The sequence below is a fragment of the Neolamprologus brichardi genome, chromosome 1 (assembly GCF_056152115.1).
Source record: "Neolamprologus brichardi isolate AB-2024 chromosome 1, ASM5615211v1, whole genome shotgun sequence".
NCBI lineage: Eukaryota > Metazoa > Chordata > Actinopteri > Cichliformes > Cichlidae > Neolamprologus > Neolamprologus brichardi.
In genome coordinates this window covers 31,505,654-31,526,940 of record NC_142104.1, presented here as the reverse complement: position 1 = coordinate 31,526,940, position 21,287 = coordinate 31,505,654, and the positions used below count along the sequence as shown (strand labels likewise).

The 21,287-nt window shown below is 41.8% G+C and overlaps 2 protein-coding genes across 2 annotated transcripts in view; both read right to left on the bottom strand.

Annotated features, from left to right (window-relative positions):
- The window catches only part of mapk8ip1b (mitogen-activated protein kinase 8 interacting protein 1b), a 47,326-nt gene extending 37,527 nt beyond the window's left edge, over positions 1–9,799 (bottom strand). Inside the window, exon 1 of the mRNA XM_006793773.3 lies at positions 9,639–9,799. Coding sequence (XP_006793836.2) covers positions 9,639–9,715 — 77 coding nt within the window. The 5' untranslated portion in view covers positions 9,716–9,799. The remainder of the gene's footprint in view (positions 1–9,638) is intronic.
- Positions 9,800–11,273: 1,474 nt separating this feature from the next.
- si:ch211-210p4.6 (malignant fibrous histiocytoma-amplified sequence 1 homolog) lies at positions 11,274–18,629 on the bottom strand. Its single transcript, XM_006793951.3, has 8 exons — positions 18,420–18,629; positions 18,125–18,311; positions 17,840–18,033; positions 16,992–17,494; positions 12,347–12,504; positions 12,080–12,254; positions 11,447–11,514; positions 11,274–11,329 (listed from the first exon to the last, which is right to left on the bottom strand). The coding sequence occupies exons 1-8, from the start codon at positions 18,627–18,629 to the stop codon at positions 11,274–11,276; spliced, it is 1,551 nt and encodes a 516-aa protein (XP_006794014.3).
- Between the last annotated feature and the right edge of the window lie 2,658 nt (positions 18,630–21,287).

Genomic DNA, 21,287 nt, shown 5'->3' with positions numbered 1-21,287 from the left:
TTATCGTAAAGTAATTTAGTAAAATTGAAAAATTTCACTTCAACAAAACCTCTGACTAAACAATACTACTGTTTATTTGTTTTCACCAACTGGAACATTTTTTCTGAAAACATGTAGGGGCATTCCCATTTTGGACATCCCAACTTTTGACGAGGAAGTTCTTAAAATTCGCTCTCACTAGCGTTTGAGTTTTATTTTCAGTTGTGGGCATTTAGGTTAGGAAATCACAATGAGTTCAAATATGGTTTTACCATGTTAAAGACAGGTTACAAAGTTCCATTCCCTTATTTTCCAGGGTGCCCGTTTACCTCTCATGTTCTAGGAATGTAGCATTTCTCTAGTCGAGAATAAATCTACAGTCTGCTTTTCACAGTCTTTTATAGCTTCCCACTTGATTTTATCCCACCACTGTCGCTGCTGTGAAACCCTTTTGATATTGCTAATGCAAGCATAATAGGATGGTAAAAAGTGCAGGTCAGTGCATAAATGTAAAGGACACAGGGTGAGAATTACCTGACATTCATTGTGCAAAAATTAAAAGATTACTTCATTACTAAGCTGGCCAAGCTTTCACAAATTTACAATTGTTTTTCTTTCCTTAAAAAAACCCCATTGTTTTGCTGTAAGCAGAATGTCTGTAAATTGAAGCTAAGAAATAGCCTCAGTAAATGTATATGCAATCATATTCTCATTAGCCGTGTGGCAAAAACTTCATTTTAACACACAGCTGTAGATCATAATACCAGTTTGCATGGACTGTAGATAAAATATGCATATAGTTGTTTCCACTTTGTTTTTTTGAAACCAAATAGGTGTCTCTAAATTTGAAATGATTGGATGGATGAAAGAACTGCCAGGTATATATAAATGCCTTAATGCACCTTTAAGACTGATTGTCTGCATGATCAACTCGGTCACCTATAACATCTCCAAGTTTCTGGATTCGATCCTCAACCCGCTGGTGGGCAGCTCTGAACACCACATCCAGAACACCCTGGATTTTGTTGAGAAGGTGAGAGATGTCATTATGGAGGCAGATGAAACCATGGTCTCGTACGACGTTACATCTCTCTTCACTTGCATCCCAGTCACGGAAGCGTTGGAGGTAGTCCGTAAGAGATTACAGGATGACACCAACCTCAGCAGCAGGACCACTCTCAGCATCGACCAAGTGTGTTTGCTTTTGGAACTGTGTCTTCATTCCACCTACTTCACATACAAGGGTCAGTTCTACAGGCAGAAACATGGGTGTGCCATGGGCTCCCCAGTTTCACCCATCGTGGCCAATTTGTACATGGAAGAAGTGGAAAAGAGGGCTTTGCTATCCTACCCTGGAACACCACCAAGCCATTGGTTCAGATATGTGGATGACACCTGGGTGAAAATCAAATCTCAGGACGTACCACAATTCACTGATCACATTAACTTGGTGGACCGACACATCAAATTCACCAGGGAGGATATGAAAAGTGGCAGGTTAGCCTTCTTAGACTGTGAGATTTCCATCAGTAATGGGGGACATCTAAAAGCTGACGTGTACCATAAACCTACACATATGGATCAGTATCTAAGGTTTGACTCTCATCATCCACTGGAGCACAAACTGGGTGTCATCAGGACGCTACAACACAGAGCGAACACCATCCCCACTAACACAGCGGCCAGGGAGGCAGAAGAACGGCACATCAAGAAGGCCCTGAGTAAATGTAGTTATCCCAGCTGGACTTTTGTCAAAGCTGGAAAGGCATCTAAAGAAAGCTCCAGCCGATCCAGGAGAGAAGGACAACCGCTGCCCAAGCAAAAACCTGTAGTGATCCCATATGTGTCAGGAGTATCGGAGCAGTTGAGAGGCATTTTTTCTAAACACCGGGTCTCTGTGGCTTTTAAACCCCAAAACACGCTGTGCCAAAAACTGGTACGCCCCAAGGATCGGGTCCCCCGACACAAACAGAGTAACATAGTGTATGCTGTTAAGTGCCAGGAGGATTGCCAGGATTTATACATCGGGGAAACCAAACAACCTCTGGCGAAGTGGATGGCACAACACAAAAGAGCTACCTCGTCAGGCCAGGACTCTGCAGTCTATTTACACCTACAGTCCAGTGGACACTCTTTCAATGATGAGGATGTACACATCCTGGACAGGGAGGAACGCTGGTTTGAGCGCGGAGTCAAGGAGGCCATTTACATGAAAAGGGAAAGACCATCTTTGAATCGAGGAGGGGGCCTAAGGGTACATCTTTCGCCATCTTACAATGCTGTGATTGCAGCCATTCCCCAACTCTCTGTGAATGGTACTCATGGCCATTGATCAGTGGTCTCTGATCAGTGGGTTTTGGTCAGTGGTTGTTGATCAATGGCCATGAGAATTTGCATAATTAAGATTAAGGAACTGACCTCCCAGCCCATTGTTCCTCAGTGGGCTGGTTTCAGTCATTATGCAAATGTACTGTTTATAAGATTGGGGAAACCTGCAGTCAGCTGAGACTGAAGAAGTCACTTGGATGAGTGACGAAACGTTTCTACCACAAAACGCTACGTCCAGATGAACAGAATCAACTTTTGGAGATTTTCTTTCCTGGGTGATTGAGAATGCATCAAGACATACCATAGGTGAAAACAGACACCTTGTCATCATTCTTTCACCATCTTGGTGAAACCAGATGTCACAAGCAAAGCAGGGATCTTTTAGAAAAACTAAGGGAACGTTAGCAACTTATCTTTCTCTAAATATAACTGTAACTCCTAAATTAGGTTTTACTTGTGCTGTACTTGCTTTTAAAGAGAGAGAGAGTGACAGAAAAAGAAGAGCGAGAGAGTATAAACTCTTCTGTATAAACAGAACGGAGTGCTGTCAAGTCAAACATGCATTGTTAGCAGAAATGAGACACAGCAGTAAATGATCATCCACTGGGAACAGCAAGCAGGGCAATTACTGTCCACTAGCTCCTACTACAGGTGAAATTCAAATCAACCAACATGAAAGCTGCAAATGAAAAGGTGAAAGTAAAGAAAGAGGGTCAATGGATAAATGACTCAAACACTTTTGTGGATTTATAATTAAGAGATTACTGATAATCTTTTGATTTTTAAGTAATTTGGGGAAAAAATGGAAAGATGTGCCTAAGAGTTCTGATTCCTCAGGATATAAGTCATGCAAAATGCAAGAGTATGGGTGGGCAATATAACCTCCAAATTAAATCACAACGATTCAAGAAAAAACGAGAAAAAAATCCTGAACAACATTTAACTGATGTTTGCAGCAACATTTACAAGAGAAATGAAGGGCATTTTCCAACTTTCTTTACCAGAGATCTAGTGTCCCTGATGACACACTACCTAATTTGAAATGTAAATCTACTGAAACAAGGTGGCAGCAGCAGCATTATAGCAACAGTAGTGACGCAGCATAAGTCAAATGTAAGCATAAAAGTACTGTTGTCAATGTTAATTTTAAGTAAAAATATAATATGACTGCTTAAAGCTGCAGTTAAAGTAACTTAATGCTGTAACTCTTCTGCTTTTGCATTATTGTCACATATTAAAATTGAAAAATATTTTCTATTATGGATGCTGAATTTGGATCAACCTTTTTAACCAACTGCACAATGCATCCTTTCCACCATGTAAGAGCATCAGTAATTGTATTTGAAATTTCACAAACTGCTAGCCAGCTAGCTCATGTCCTTTCCATCTTATGTTTCCCTACATGCATGCTGGTCAGGTGACTTTCACGTTGGAACAGCACTTGGTAACAATAGTATTGGCTCTTGTCTGATAGGGGTGGGGGAAAAAATCGATACTGGGTAGTATCGTGATATTTTGTTTGCTAATAATGTATCGATACAGGGACAGCAGAAATTGATATTTTGTTACAAAAAAAGTTTTTGTGGACTGGAACATGCTCTGACTTCAGAGCATTTTGATCCTTTTTCTGAGTAAGAATCCTGACATTCCTTCACTGTCCAAATGTGTTTAACTTTTTTTTGACAGCAATAAACAGGACAGTTTACTTATTTTAATTTAAGAAATTTTAAGACGTTTTATTTTAATTAAGTTTAAAACTTTTTTATTTAATGTAAAATTATATTTTGTTTTAATTTACTTTCAAATTCTTCAGTTGCTGAATGGGCTGCATAGTTTTCATAAATTGCATAGTTCAGAATAGCTATAATTGTACCAGATGGTTGCATTCAGTTAAGTTGGACTAGACTGTAATACAAACCGTTCAAGTTTGTCAACAATAAAACTGACTGAAATGAGAGAAAGACTGAGTGTGAAACTTTGATTTTAGATAAAATGAATATTGATAAAGTTTACCTTTATGTACAGAATCTGAATATCGCAAAATATTTTAAAAAATTGCAATAATATCGTATCGTGCGTTAAGTATTGTGATAATATTGTATCGTGGGATGTATGGTGATTCCCACCTCTATTGTCTGATGATCTACAGTGAGCTGGAAAGGCATATCTAACCAGAGCCTGAGGAACGAGAAAAGCTCTCGCCACTTTATCTCACGACGGCTGTAGAGCAGAACAGGCAAATACCTGTGGAGTTCATTCAACGGATTGGAAACTTATTAGCGAGGCAGTTGATTATTTCTTTATTGTTTATAATGTGGTTAGTGTATATGTTATTATTTAATAATTCATGAAATTTGTGAGTGTGCTCAACAACATTTAAAATATGTGCGCACATGATCTGCCTAGCTGCCACAAATACAATCTAATTCTGAGGGAAACATCCCTAATTATTTTAAGCATAATCATGTGTAAAGACTTTTCCTTCAGTTTATGCTAACATCATTCAAAGTATTATCCTTCTTACTTTATCCTGAAATATATGTTATCATAGCTTGCAATACTGTTGTGAAATCAACTTTCTTCCACAGGCTACAATCCTTGCTGTAACGTTACTAGACTATTCGACAACCACCCTAACATTTCAATCTGTGTTTTGTGAGCAAATTTTAATGTTAACGTTTTAAATTAAAATTATGCCAGTATGTCAGTGTTTTAAAATACCTTTTAATAAAGGAGTCTGTTTAAGTACAGTACATAGATAATAATTGTGGTTTGGTAATCAATTGGGCATGGAGGACTCATGTAATCCTACTGGTACCAACTGCTAAATTTCTAGTATAATGACATCCCTAGAACAAAGTCCAGCTGCCTTCTACTTATGTTCTTTAAACACGAAACAGATGAATGATGACCTACAAAGGTATTTTCCATGCCCTTAAGGTGGAAACCTTTATGAGCAATATTGGAAACGACAGTCAGTTCAATGAAATACATAACAAAAACTACTGGCAACTGGCAGCACACCTGAGTTGCCAATTTCGAAATCTTACGTAGTCCCGTTTTCAAGTTTTGCATTCACAAGATTTTCGAAAGCATACTCTGACCATGAGGTCAAGATCACTGACATTCAAACTTATCCAAGGTTTTTAGTAGATGCACCTATGGTATCAATTTGAAAATCCTCCGTATCTTTGTTCTTGACTTATTACATTCACAAACTTAGATGTCCACTCCACCCGCCTGTCCACCTGTCCAACGGGGTAATCACAATACCTTTATTTCAGCTCCAGTTGTTGCTAACAGAGTGAAAGTTCCAGCTTAGACAAGTTAACCAAATCAAATTAATGCTACTGTATGATAAACCAATCAAATAACTTACTAGAGCTCTCAAACCCTATTCACAGAAAGCTATTTTATAACTCTAACAAGTGATTACAGTTAACTTGTACCTGTTGAGAAAGACAGGCATTACCTGATCCATCAACAGGGATCTCAGCTGTCTGATGTCTAATGAGTTTTTCCCTTAAAGCACCCTAGAGTAGTCTGCAATCCTATACTGTCGTTCTGCTTCATATCTTCTTAATTATGCTTAACTATGCACACTTGCACAGATACAGATTTCCCACTACGCCCTCTTGTGCCACAAATGAGTTATGTGAATAATGCATGGCAGGTCATTTTAAAACAACAGTTCACATAAATGTATAGCCCACCCCTCACCACCCCACTCCCTCTAAAATGAAAAAATACAATCCAGGTTTGAGACTTCCTGAACACCTAATTTCACATTAAATATTACAGGATAGCTGAAGATTAAATTCTGTTTGGGGATGACTAGTTGAAAGGTCTAATTATTTTATGCAGCCTTTATAGGTTTTCCAGTTTTCCTTTTTTTGTAGACTACATTGTGCAGCATTTTGTTGTCCTTTGCTTAATATCAGTTACAATATGACTGCCGGTTTCCTGAACATTTCAACAGTTTCTCTTCATCTCCAGGATGAACATAAAAAGGATGTTCAAATGCAGAATTCAACATCACTTTAGACTATTTTTTTTAACTCGTGCTGTCACGGCTCACTGTCAGCTTGAATATCATTAACACCACATGCCACAGTTTACACATGTTCTACCAAAGCTGCCTAACAGGAAAACGTTTTGTTGTTGTTATAGTGCACAGTGTTTATAACAACCAAATCATGAGTTGTAAAACTCTTACTAGATAAGAACTGATATGAATTTAGAGATTCAGATTTCCATTATCACCATCACTTATCAATTAGTGTCCTTATCGATTCTCCTGTCAATTGTCATTGGGTTGAGAGTCACCACCATTGCTAAGCAGCCAACAGATCAAAGACATCACATTTGTGGGAAATAACTGTATACTGTGCGGTCAAATGTTTGTGCATGCTGGAGGCTCTGATTAGTGTTGGGGTCATTACTTAAAAGTCAAAAGATGTATTACTACTCATTATGTTACTTTCACTTTTCTCTGTAAAATGACATGAAAATCATTGTCTCATAATTTAGCAGTTAACAATAAAAACCTATAGGCTACAGGCCAACACACCAACACAAACCCCTATTCTAATGAGGACACACTCATTATGTTTCTTTCAGTATTAAGGTATGAACACAAAGTTGACAACACAAAGCAAAAAGATGAAAACCAGCACAGAGAGACTTTAATGCGATGGCCACAGTGATTCTACTTTAGAAACATGAACAGGGAGAAAAATGCTAGAGCCTGACTACTCATCAGTTTGTTGCCTGTTGAAGTTCAGGGTCTGACTGTTGGGCTGGGCTCTACACTCAGCTTTAACATCACACTGGGTTCTTGGCTAGCTTAGCATGCTATCTGTGCAGATAATTGCAAAGAGCTGAAGTTCTTTTAGCAGCGTTTTCTGTCCTGTATGCAGTTTGCACTTTACCATTGTGCTCTCGTCCTTTTGTGCAATAAAAATAAAAGTTATGTCCATATTCATGCTGTAGACTGCACCGCTACTTTCCTCCTCCAGGACACCAACTGAAGTGGAACCAATAAGCAGAATCGATAGGAAAGCAGACTAACAATTCCAAGGAACTGAACTACTGGGAACTCAGTTTCCATCCTCAGCAGTAACATGAGTCATCCAGGGTACACCCAGTGAGAACAAACTTTTCAGTAAAGCAGAAGACACAATTTGCATACTGATAAACCAATAGAAATAAATGATTTGGGCAAAAAGAATTTTACCTGCTGTACATTTTGGATTACAAACCTAGAACCTTTACTAGAAATCTATTGACTCTGTGCGGCTATCTGACCTTGTGTGGCTCAAGAGTTGGCAGTTCATCTTGTAATTGGAAGGTTGCCGGTTCAAGCCCTGGCTCCGACAGTCTCGGTCGGTCTGTCCTTGGGCAAGACACTTCACCTCTTACCTACTGGTGGTGGTCAGAGGCCCAGTGGCACCAGTGTCTGGCAGGCTCACCTCTGTCAGTCCGCCCCGGGGCAGCTGTGGCTACAATGTAGCTTGCCATCACCAGTGTGTGAATGGGTGGATGACTGAATGTAGTCTAAAGGGCTTTGGGGTCCATAGGGACAAAGTAAAGCGCTATACAAATACAGGCCACTAATCTGACTTGTATAATAATCAAATGGGTGTCTTTATTGCATCCTTTCTGTATAACCCAGTTCTTTATGACTAATACATAATTCAGTTGCACTAAGATTCATGCCACAAATCCTAACGCGCCACTAAAACACTAGAAATAAAGGTGAGGCGTTTATGTGTCTCACTTACTGAACATCTCCAACACAAAGAGCTGGTCTCTTAACTGCAGTGGCTTGGGCTGAGACATAGGATTTCACTGTAGCGTGCACAGGCAGGGAGGTGAGAGAGAAAAACATGACAACATATGGCCGCTCTGGGACTGGGCCAGCCCCCGAGATTTTGGATTATCTGGCTTCTTTCCTGTAGTCAGTCACATTTCCCAAATACCAATCAGCAGCATTCAATCCCCAATAACAGATCATCATGAAATCCTGAACAAAGATGTTTGGTGGTTGTTTTCAGCTCAGCTAATGAGACAAGGACAGACTGGGCCCGAGGCTGGGTGTTTGCAGGAATGTGTGTGTGTGTGTCTGTTGTTGTCTCACTAGAGAATATTGATCACAGGCCTCCATCCTCACAATAATCACCCTGAAGTAATGCCACAGCTTCTCTTGAAGCAGCGCTGCAATGGTCTCCGAGAGTGTGAGACACTCAGCATGTGAGAGCAGACATCAGTGTGGAGCTAATCTCTTGCAGTGCTCAGCTCTACAGGTTGAATCCCTCTGACTGGTCACCTGACCTACCGTTTTTAAACAGCTGATGTCCACATGTCCAGTTTGTAGAGCACAAAGATTCCCCAGACTGCTTTTTTCAGTCTGAAAATCAACCCAAGGAGCAAAACCAAAATCTAAATTATTATTGTAAGGATGTAATTATTTTACTGAATATTTTGTTTACTGAGTACATTAGGCTATTCAAAATCAGTCTGACTGTGTGGCAAACCCATGCATTGTAAAAGTGAGTTATTGGGACAAATAGTATACTTGTTTTCTTTTTTTGTTCTGTCTTTTTGGTGTTTTATTTTTAAGCTGGTATAAGAATAATAATCCAGGAAGAATGATTCAATAATGTTTTAAAGTGTTTCCACTAAATATCAAAGTTTACTTACTGTTAAACCACAAGGCTTATGATGACGTATGGCTCTGATAACATTTCCATAAAATCACCAACACAAACAGTCCCTTAAATATTCTTTTGGAGGCATATGCTTTACTCCTTGTCTGTATTGTTAAAATCCGAAAATATGACACTAAATCAGTGTCGGGTTTGTCGAATCAAGAGTTTTAGCAGCAAATCAAGCTCAAAATGATGCAAACGTATGATGGAGACTTTGACTGCGTCGTAAAGGAGTACCAAAGCAAAGGAAAAAATATGTATTAAACATGCAGTACGACCAAGTATCCTTGTACTGTGAGGATTTTGAAGCAGACTAGCAGAAAGTAGGGCATATTTAAACCATGTTTGCAGCAGGGAGCTCATCGCTCGTGTCTGTCCACCGGGAGCAGACACGCCCAAACACAAAACATGCGACTCCACAACACACTGCAAGTCGGAACGCTGGAAAGCTCCGCGGAGACAGACACTGTTGCTGCTGCAGCGGCTCCAACCAGCCAGCATCAGCACCTTCGGATCTGCAGAACCGCAGTGGTTCATCCCTCATTCACAGCCTCCAGCCTGGTGGGCAGGCTGGCAGCTCGGTCGCTCCCTCCCTCCAACCCTGTGTCCGCCGGGACCTACCTGAAACTGGCCGGGGACTTCACCTGGATGTTGCGGCCAGACGGCGGGGTGGCTTTCCTCTTCTCCCTGTCCGCCATGCTGCCCCTTTCTCATTTCTCCGTTCCGCTGTGCAGCTGCCCGGGAAAGACACCTGAGAGAGGTCCGGCGATGCCGCGATAGGATGCTGCCTTCGAAGACTGTGGGAAACATAGTAACTACCTAAAGTGGGGCAAGAATAATCAAAACTGGTAACCCCCAAAGATTTTGATGTATTTGGAAATTATTCGCCCTGTAAAATTATCCAGTTACGTAATGTGAAAAACAATCTTTTTGAGGAGGCTTATTATTTATTGTTATTTTGATTTCATTATCATGATTGCGATCTTTAACACCGTCAAATCATCTTTTTTGTTGTTGTTTTATTTTATTTAGTTTAAATATATACTCTTAGAAATTATTCCAGTACTCAGTCACGATATATTTACCCCCTACAATCACCAACTAACCATTACATCTGATAAGCCATTTGTGTTTTCCTTCATTAAATTATATATATATATATACACTTTATGTAGACTTCTGTAGCTGCTCAGCACAACGTTAAAGTGAATGTTGACCAAGGTGCCATGGTCTTATAGTTCTGTCCCTCCCGTTTTTAAACAGACAGAGTTACATAGCTGAGATGTAATTTCCTTAAAACATCACCCAAAATGTGAACTTGAGGAGGGTCTTAAGCATTTGCATGAATATTTCTGAAAAACATGTGAGTTGTGTACGTCCAGAAGTTGATCAATTCGATTACCTCATTCTTCACTTGAACAAGTGTCAGATTTACATTTAAGCAGGTTATTTCCAAAACAGAAGACACAAAAATAGATTTCAGACAGTCGATTTCCGTCTTTAGACAGAAGAGAAGAGAAAAATTACTGCTATATGAGCTATAGGACATTAACTCACTGGGTTCTGTTCTATCTGGATTTAACTCAGACTACACAGTTCAGTTTGCTGTGAGGACTTTTTTTTTCATACAGGCACAAGTGGCTACAAAAAAGACTACAAAAATATATGATAATCTGACATATTTTTTATATGACAGCGACAGTTTATGTAATTAATAACATCATTTCTTTTTACTACAAGGGTTTAACAATTAACCCTTCTTCGTGACATTTACGAGTAGACCCTGAAGGCAGCATTAGCCAGCACGTAGAAGAGAGTTTTGAGGAACTGATGAAAAACTAGAGAAATACAGGGGTGGCAAGCCTATTTCAGGAGTTTGCAGATGACCAGATTGATTTGGACTATCATATTATTAAAGATTAGCTTAAATGTTTTACATGCAGCAGTTGTAATTTTTCATGTAACAGGTCTACAACTTGTCTTCACAAAGAAAAACATAGCTGACAGTCTTCAAGAGCCAGCAGAGGCTGTCATTGTACACGTAAACACTGAAACGCTGCATATCAAAAATAGAAATGCAAGTAGTCTTCTGGAATATTTTTTAAATACATCTATTACAAAACATTTATTACAAAATCAGCCTCAGCCCTGAACTTAATACTTGGTAACACTTTTCCGAATAATACTCATATCAGTCACATAAAAAGGAGATAAAATTGGCTAGCACAAAAAACATTTTGCCACTAAACATATTGCTTAAGAGGTTGTGATGCTGTGTTTGTCTTCTTTGACGTCATTCTCATCAGTCATCACTGCGAAGTGGCAGCTTTAGAGAAAACACAGTGGTGATTAATAACAATATAAACAATGCACATGTTGTTGTTGTATTTTCCCCTTTATTTTACAGAATAAAGAAAACATCAATTTACCTTTTGGAAAAATGAATTCCGTTCGTCGTGTATGGCCTCCCTGGCAAACTAATTTTTCCTCCTTCACACTGTAAAAAATAGAGAGATATAAACAATACCCAGATGAAAATACATAATGAAACAGGGGGAGGAGAAAAATAAGTTAATTCTAGTTATGTGTGCTATCTGTTACAAGCTAACAGTAATTTGTTTTAGCACCGGTGCTAATGGTAAAAGTCTGAGGGCACGGAACATTGGAATTCTGATCATTGCTAGTACATCAGAAGACGTACACAACACTTTCGCCTCATAAAAATCAGAAACAAGCTGCATTTCCATTGTACTGTACAGTTAAAAAAATGTATGCAGATGCTTTACAGGCATGGAAGCAAAGCCTAGTCAAATGTAATTTGTTAGTAGTTTAACTAGAAAAATACAACAACCACAAAAACTTCAATAAACAAGAAATAGGTTTTGTCACAATTATCAATACTGGAGCAGCTGCACAGTATATTCAGACACATTTAAAATGTTGGTTTTGATTAGTCCGCAAGTAACCGAAATATCCCCACAACTCTGAATACATGTGATTAAACCATAGTCTAGATTCTGAAAAGCCATCAGGGATGAAGTCTTAAGAGATACAACACTTACAGACTGTAAAGGTTGGTGTTGTTCAGTTCCTGCCAGTCTCTCCAGGTAAAATAATGCAGACAGCCTCTCTCTGGACAGGGAGTGTGCACCTGCTGGGTCAGTCCTGGCCACTGCCTTGACAGCAGAAACAGCTTGGACATCACTGTCAAGATCAGATCCCACATCTGCCGAAACTCTAAGAAAAGAAATGAGCTACATGTAGTTCTACTGTTGCTGTCGAGCTCTTTTTGGTCCTAAAACAAAAGACACCACAGATTTTTATTTTACCTTCATCCTTCTCAGGTCTTCGGCAGCGTATCTCTATAAAGGAATCTCCATTGTTGTCCCCCTGTCTAAACAGAGCAAGTCTGTTTCCACAGCAGAGGAGACACTGCTCCTTTCCCACCCAGTGAGTCGAGTAAAGAGAGCACGTCTTAATGATCAGTCTAAGGGTTACATGTGGCAACCATGAGAGATCAGAAGATTTATGGTTCATGAGGTTTTTGAGTGGAGTAAGAATAAGAAAAATAATAATAATTTAGAATTATAAATCAATGAAAACATTGGAAACTGAAGAAATTTACAAAGAAAGTGTAAATGTAAAAGTGTGCCATTATATATATAAAAAAGACACAATACATCTTCTCTCTAGCTTATTGAATGAGCTTTTTGTGGTGCTAGTGGTGTGTGTGAATTTCATTGTACATATTTGAGTCTTTTATATAGACTCTGCCTTGAAAATTGTGAAAACCAACATACAATTGAAAATATACTTATCTTACAGATTGGGGTAGGCAACTCCAGGCCTTAAGTGCTAGTGTCCTGCAGATTTTAGATAACACTGTTGTATTGTTTATAATGTTTGCACTTCGTGCTTATTGTCCCTTGGGGTTTTCCGTAGTGGCAGTGGGGTGGGTTACGGAAGTGGAGGTGTGTTATGTTGTACCGAGCGAGTGGTAAATAAAGAAGATGGAGACTCACGAACCAGTTTAAGAATATATTATTCATAAGTCAAAGAACAGAATATTACATAGTGTCAGAGTAATTTGAACTTAATAATTTGTGCTAGCCAAACGCCCTTTGACAGCGCGAAATGGATTCGTCGGGAGTTCCTGCATCACGAATGGACTGGGATTCAGCTACTCTTCCCGACGCCTGGCAAAGGTTTGTGCAACATGTGAAGCTAATATTTACCGGCCCGCTAAGCGAGGAGACCCAGTGCAGCTATCTTCTTCTGTGGGTAGGAGAAAGAGGCAGAGACATTTATAACACATGGCAGCTGTCTGATGAAGAAGCTAAAAGGCTGACCACCTATCTTGACAGGTTTGAACAGTACCTCATGCCGAAAACAAACACCATTGCCAGATACAAATTTAATGAAAGACTCCAAGGCGAAGGAGAGTCATTCGAACACTTTGTGACAGAGTTAAAGCTACTCGTCAAGCAGTGTGGCTATGTTAACTGTAATGAAATGGTCCAAGACAGGATTGTCTTTGCAACCAGTTTCCCACAAGTCAGAGAAAAGCTGCTGAGCCAAGGGTCAGATTTGACTCTAGAAAAAGCCATAGACATTGCACGTTCCTATGAAATCGCACAAAACAGGTACCGCTTTCTGTGCCTTCCCTTTGGGATAGTATCAGCACAGGATATTTTCCAAAGGAAAATCAATGAGACATATGAAGGGCTCAATGGGATGGCAGCCATCGTGGATGACATCCTCGTGTTTGGCAAGACAAAGGAGGAACACGACGAGAACCTCCGTGCCATGCTTGAGTGCACAAGGGAGTGAGGAGTGCGTCTCAATCCAGAGAAATGTGTCATAGGCGCCACAGAAGTTAGTTACTTTGGACACAAACTCACCCGGGAGGGCATCCAGCCAGACCCAAAGAAACTACAGGAATTCAAGGACATGCCACCTCCTGAGAATAGAGATTGAAAATGTGACGTCATTCAAGGGTAAAACCGCAAAGAATTCTGGGAACTCGTGGCAAGAGGTACTAGCGCACGCAGGCTTTCAATTGAAATCAGTTACACAGCGATAAAAAGAAACACAAAAAACTGTCAAGAAGCTGTTGTATTATTAACTGCAATAGCCGGTCTCATGACAGCCACGGGAAGCCGACGGGTAAAGAGATCGTTTTTTTATCAGATTACGTCGTTGAAGAGAAATTGTTCGAGCCATGTTTCCGAAGTAAAAAGAGGCGACGGATGGCCTGGATTACAGCCATTCAAAGACCAAATATAACGTCCCAGAACACTCCAGCTCACAAGTTAGTCTGCTCCAAACATTTCCACAAAGGTCAGTCTTCTGTTGTAGTTAATACGTCATTTTTTATAACATAATTGGTGATATAGGTTACAAGCAAGTCTGGCGCTGAACAGAAATTGTAGCGCTATGCTCCTTTGTTTATTGTGCATAAATAGTGAATTGTCCTGACACAATATTGCGTTTTGCTTCTGTTATTACCATGGTACATTGACAAAAACATATACTTTTATTCACAGGATAAAACAGGTTTTTTTGTATCACTAATTGCCCAGTACGATTACAGCATACAGTATTATTGTCACTGCTACATTTCTGTAATGCGAACCAGAAATTATTTCCACTACTAATTAATTACCGTTTAGCTTAAAGGTCCTATTAATAAACGGTTAACAAATGTGTATTTATGAAGATGATTTGTGAGACTGGTAAACTTATGATACGTACGATGGTCTTTCATTCTACACGGTGCATTTCAAGGTCCTGTACCCATCCGTCGGTAAACTGTACCTGGGCTTGTTGCAGTGACCTGAAGTTACTAAACTTCATGAGTGTATGCACTCACTCCAAGAACCGTATGATTATAAATATGAGCGTGGTGAAAGTTGGGCAGCACGCTAACGTATTTTGTCCACTCTGTGTGCTCGTAAGGGTATAAACCTTTCACTCCTTTGATTTTTTTCCTCGTATCTTTTCTTTGACTTTTCATCAAGTCTGTCTTTGTACGGACCGGCATTGTTATCCTTCGTTTTGTACATAACTTTTTTGGGGGGCAAAGAAAAAGCAAGAAGGTATTGGAACCGGAGAATGGACGTTTTGCGGTGCTGCAAATGCTTGCATTTGATGCGGTACTTGGATTTTTTGCCACGAGTTACCGGCATGCAATGCGCGAAAGTCACGTGGTCTGTCAATCTCTATAAGAATGAGCTTGAGACAATTCTTGGAATGCCGAACTACCTGTCCAGATTCGCACCACGACTATCAGAAATGAACGCACCGCTGCGTCAGCTGGGATCAGAATCATGACAGAGTCTTCCAGCAAATAAAGGATCTCATAACCAGGGAACCAGGCCCCATACTGGCATACTACGACACGACCAAGAAGCTATGCCTACAGGTAGATGCATCAAAGTATGGCTTGGGAGCTGTGTTGATGCAGTACAGACATCCAATAGCATATGCTTCAAAGACACTGACCCCGACAGAGGTTAACTATGCACAGATTGAAAAATAACTCTTTGCAGTGTTGTTTGGATGCAAGCGCTTCCACACCTACATGTACGGCAGAAGAGTTATTGTCGAGTCAGACCACAAGCTGTTGGAGCACATATTGAAGAAGCCAATCTCCGTAGCCCCTGCTCGTCTGCAGCACATGCTGTTACAGCTGCAGAGATACGACATAGAGATTGTGCACCGGCCTGGAAAAGACATACCTGTAGCCGACACACTGTCCAGAAAACCATTGCTCGACCAAGACAGCACGCTGAGCGAAGGCATGGAGGATCAGGTCCACTCAGTGATAAACAGCCTCCCAGTAAGTGACCAAAAGCTCTCAGAGATACAGGCTGCGACAGCATGCAACCCGCAGCTCACCCTTCTGAAGCAAACCGTGCATGATGGCTGGCCTGAGGACAGGAAAAAATGCCCCCAAACCCTTTTGGACTTCTGGAATTTCAGAGATGAAATTTCACACTTCTATGTCATCATCTTCAAAGGTGACAAAATCACAGTGCCAACAGCCCTAAGAAGCAATATGCCGGAGAGAATCCACACTGGGCACATGGGGATTGAGAGGAGTAAGCGCTATACAAATGCAGGCCATTTACCATTTAAGCAGAGAGCGAGGGACACCCTCTTCTGGCGAGGCATGAGCAAGGACATTGCTGCCACGGTGGAAAACTGTTCCATATTTTAGGAGAGGCGTGCAGCGAACCCTAAAGAACCTCTCATTGCACAACAGATTCCTGAGAGACCATGGCAGGCTGTCCTCATAAGTCGACGTCTGCGCTTAGTGCTTCCCATCACCGTATACCAGTTGGTACCCCGCGTTGTAAGCCAGACGGTGGTGCAAAAAACACGGATGGAAAGAGAAGAGCACTAGAGGCGATACTACAATCACAGCGCAGAGGGAGCACAACCGCTTTCAGGATGAGTCCGGAAGTTGGAAACCGGCTGTCATTATCCGACCTGCAGAGACTGCCCGCTTTTTGTGATCCGCACTGGCGAGGGGCAGACGTCGGCGTAACTGACGGCACCTGAGAGGCGCTAAGGCATCACCAGCACCTGCAGCACCAGCACCCAATCTGGTAAGCCAGCCTGATAGTGCAGCTCAACAACAAGCAGAGCCCTTGTCGCCATCTAGAGACATTGCAACACCAACCATGGACACTAGCCCTGCCCTGACCACCAGATCAGGACGAGTGGTCAAACCAAGGGTCATCCTTGACCTGTGATTGTAAAGGGTGTAGGCGGGGTCAAAACACCTGAATCAAATGATAAGTTCATTACCAGGCCTCTGGAGAACTTCAAGACATGTTGAGGAGGTCATTTAGCAGCTGTGTGGGATCAAGGACACATCTAAAACCTGTAGGACACTGTCACTTGAGGCCTGGAGTTGCTTACCCCTGTTATAAAAGGTGACAAACAATTAAATGTTTTCCAAGCTACCTGTGAAAGAAGCCATGTGGAACCTCAGGAAGGACGTACACATGCACTCTGAGATCATCCTGCTTGTTCTCACCCCATTTCTGACATACTATGAGGTCATCCTTCAGATAGATGGGGAAGAGGCAAGCTCCATCAGGGTCTCTCTTCGACTCCCTGACTGACTCCCAGTGATTTCCTCCTGGGATGAAGTCTGGTGCTTGGGGGTTCATGGGGCTTCTGACAAGAGTTGGGAGGCAAACCTCAAAGTGCTGCAACAGGGTGAGAATTATGCCTTCCTCCCTTTTGTTACCTACTACCTCTCTGACCAAATCATCATCATCATTTATGACCAGTTTCTCTAACTCCCTCCGGACTAAGATGCGCAGGGCTGCATTGTGCAGGGTGCCTCTGCACCGCAAGTCCTCCACCCAGATGAACCTTTGTTTCACCAGAGCTCCTTCTTGCATGAGTAGGTCTCTTGAGATTCTCTCAAGCTGCTGCACCAGGTCATGTCTCACAATGGTCTGCAGTCACAGAAAGCAGTTAGGAGAGTAAGTTAGGAGACTAAAACTGTGGTAACAGTAGTTTAGTGTAGTTTGTAAATTCTGTGGAAATCTTCAGGCAAAGGGATCAAAAGAGTGTAGCTGCTTGTTTGACCATGGCCAGTGCTATCTTTTGGTCTTAACCTAACTGCATTCTGATCCATGTATACATTATATTTATTGGTAATTTGTTTGGAATTAAAATTAAAGTGGAAGCGACACTACCAGGAATCTTCACATTAATGCTTGTAAAGGAAACCATTGTATTTCGAAAGGGTTCAAGTAGTGTGTATACATAGGTCTGAAAAAAGAAAAACAGCCACTGACCTTGAACATTGAAATGAGGAATGAAGGCTGGATAAACACATGGTCACTTAGTACATCAATATCTTCATACCAAATAATAACCCCAATTCTGTGCAGATATCGCAAGAGGAATTGCAATATGGAGTGGAGGTGCTCTCTGCTCTGTGTTACATGGTTCATTATTAAATCACAGAGTTCTTCAAGTAGAATAATACCTGACATAGAAAATTGATACTTTTTATTACAAAGCAAAAACAACTTCTCTGTGTTACTTAAATAAAGTGCACAGTCATTAACTGGACTTACCATGTTGAGGAATCTGTTCTAGTGTAACAAGGTTTTGGATGGCTTGTTCCACTTCTTCATAACTTTGTGGTAAGATGGTCTCAGAACAAAGGAAAGCGCTTTCTGATTGAATGCAATTCAAAATATGACTTCTGAATCTTACAATATCCTCAGTCTTTGTGCAGTCAAGAGTTAGAAGATCCAACACCTGAAGGGAAGGTAAAGGAAAACTGTAAAAGGTTCTGCATCCACAGTAACACCCCACTGGGCCTGTGTGGCATTTAAAATGGTATATTTTAATCGTACCAATCATTACCTTCAAATTGTAGTCTAAAAGGGAATCAATCTCATCCACTTGATCCATGTAGAGAAATAGGTCTGTATTTTCTTCCAGATTTTTCTTCTGGTACTTTAAAACCATCTTTCTGTTTACCAGCATTATGTTAACCTTCTCATCAATGTCTTTCTTCTTCTCCATTACCTCTTCCAGGTCTCTGCACTGATCACAGTGTGTTCCCACAAGCATGACCACTGCATTTGGCACACGTAACTGTATGTTGTTTAACCAGAACCAAATCTGGTCTTTGAAAGACTCTGGGTCTACAGTGCTATAGCTGATAGAAAATCAGAATCATTATTGTCTTTTTTTTTTTTTTGCTATTGGTCTCTAAGATGATGGGTGTCATTGGTACTTACACATAATATCAGAATGCTGCTGCTCAATAACTGGCATACACAAATATTAATTTCAATTTTGTCATATCTTAACTAACTAAGACTAACTAACTATGTATCTTAACTAACTAGCACTAAACTCAATGTATAGTTTTTGTTCAAGTAAGTATCAGTAGGGCGGAAGGTGTTTGGTCATAAAGCACATAAAAAAAAACAACCTGTTTCTTGACTGAAAGAGTAGGGGTTTTTTTTAAGCTGTAAGTACAACATTTATAAACTAAGCAACATCTGGCAGCCATGTGAATATTGAATATTGAAAATATCCACTGCTGCTGTCACCTAGATAACATATTTAAAACACCCAGCACGCCCCTGCGGGCGGTTTATCCTTTAAGCTCGGGTCCTCTACCAGAGGCCTGGGAGCTTGAGGGTCCTGCGCAGTATCTTAGCTGTTCCCAGGACTGCGCTCTTCTGGACAGAGATCTCCGATGTTATTCCCGGAATCTGCTGGAGCCACTCGCCTAGCTTGGGAGTCACCGCACCTAGTGCTCCGATTACCACGGGGACCACCGATACCTTCACCCTCCACATCCTCTTGAGCTCTTCTCTGAGCCCTTGGTATTTCTCCAGCTTCTCGTGTTCCTTCTTCCTGATATTGCTGTCATTCGGAACCGCTACATCGATCACTACGGCCATCTTCTTCTGTTTGTCTACTACCACTATGTCCGGTTGGTTAGCCACCACCATTTTGTCTGTCTGTATCTGGAAGTCCCACAGGATCTTAGCTTGGTCATTCTTCACCACCATTGGGGGCATTTCCCATTTTGACCTCGGGACTTCCAGGTTATACTCGGCACAGATGTTCCTGTACACTATGCCGGCCACTTGGTTATGGCGTTCCATGTATGCCTTGCCTGCTAGCATCTTGCACCCTGCTGTTATGTGCTGGATTGTCTCTGGGGCATCTTTACACAGCTTGCACCTGGGCTCTTGCCTGGTGTGATAGACCCCAGCCTCTATGGATCTTGTACTCAGAGCTTGTTCTTGTGCTGCCATGATTAGTGCCTCTGTGCTATCTTTCAGTCCAGCTTTGTCCAGCCACTGGTAGGATTTCTGGATATCAGCCACCTCCTCTATCTGCCGGTGGTACATACCGTGCAGGGGCCTGTCCTTCCATGATGGTTCCTCGTCTCCCTCCTCTTTCTTGGGTTTCTGCTGCCTGAGGTATTCACTGAGCACGCTGTCAGTTGGGGCCATCTTCGTGATGTATTCTTGGATGTTCGTTGTCTCATCCTGGACTGTGGTGCTGACACTCACCAGTCCCCGACCCCCTTCCTTCCGCTTAGCGTACAGCCTCAGGGTGCTGTGTTCAACTGACTCCTCAGGACTTGCCTTACCCTCTGCAGGTACTTGGTGGTTGCAGCTTTCCTAGCGGCCTCTTCATGGTTCCCATTCGCCTGCGGGATCCCCAGGTACTTGTAACTGTCCTCTATGTCTGCAATGTTGCCTTCTGGTAGTTCAATCCCCTCAGTTCTGACTACCTTCCCTCTCTTTGTTACCATCCGACTACACTTCTCCAGCCCCAACGACATTCCAATGTCATTGCTGTATATCCTGGTGGTGTGGATCAGTGAATCGATGTCTCGTTCACTCTTGGCATACAGCTTGATGTCATCCATGTACAGGAGGTGGCTGACAACTGCTCCATTCCGTAGTCGGTATCCATAGCCAGTCTTGTTAATGATCTCACTGAGGGGGTTCAGGCCTATGCAGAACAGCAGTGGGGACAGAGCATCTCCTTGGTAGATCCCGTACTTGATGGTGACTTGTGCTATGGGCTTGGAGTTGGCCTCTAGTGTTGTACGCCACATCCCCATTGAGTTCCTGATGAAGGCTCTTAGGGTCCCATTGATCTTGTACAATTCTAGGCATTCCAGTATCCAGCTGTGGGGCATTGAGTCATAGGCCTTCTTGTAATCAATTCAGGCAGTGCACAGGTTGGTTAGTCTGGTCTTGCAGTCTCGGATGACTGTTCTGTCTACCAGTAGCTGGTGTTTTGCGCCTCTGGTATTCTTGCCAATTCCTTTCTGTGTCCCGCTCATGTATTGACCCATGTGCCTGTTCATCTTAGCCGATATGATGCCTGACAGGAGCTTCCATGTAGTACTGAGGCAGGTTATTGGTCGGTAGTTCGAGGGGACTGGTCCCTTCTTGGGGTCCTTGGGGATCAGGACCGTCCGACCTTCGGTTAGCCATTCCGGGTGTCCCTCGTTAATTAGCAGCTGGTTCATTTGTGCTGCCAGACGCTCGTGGAGTGCAGTCAGCTTCTTTAGCCAGTAGGCGTGAACCATGTCGGCCCTGGTGCTGTCCAACTCTTCATACTGGAGACCCTTTCTTGGATATCTGCCACTGTGATGGTTACTGGACCCTGTTCAGGGAGGTCGCTATGGTCTGCCCTCAGATCCACTAGCCACTGAGCATTGCCGTTATGGGTTGCGTCCTTCTCCCA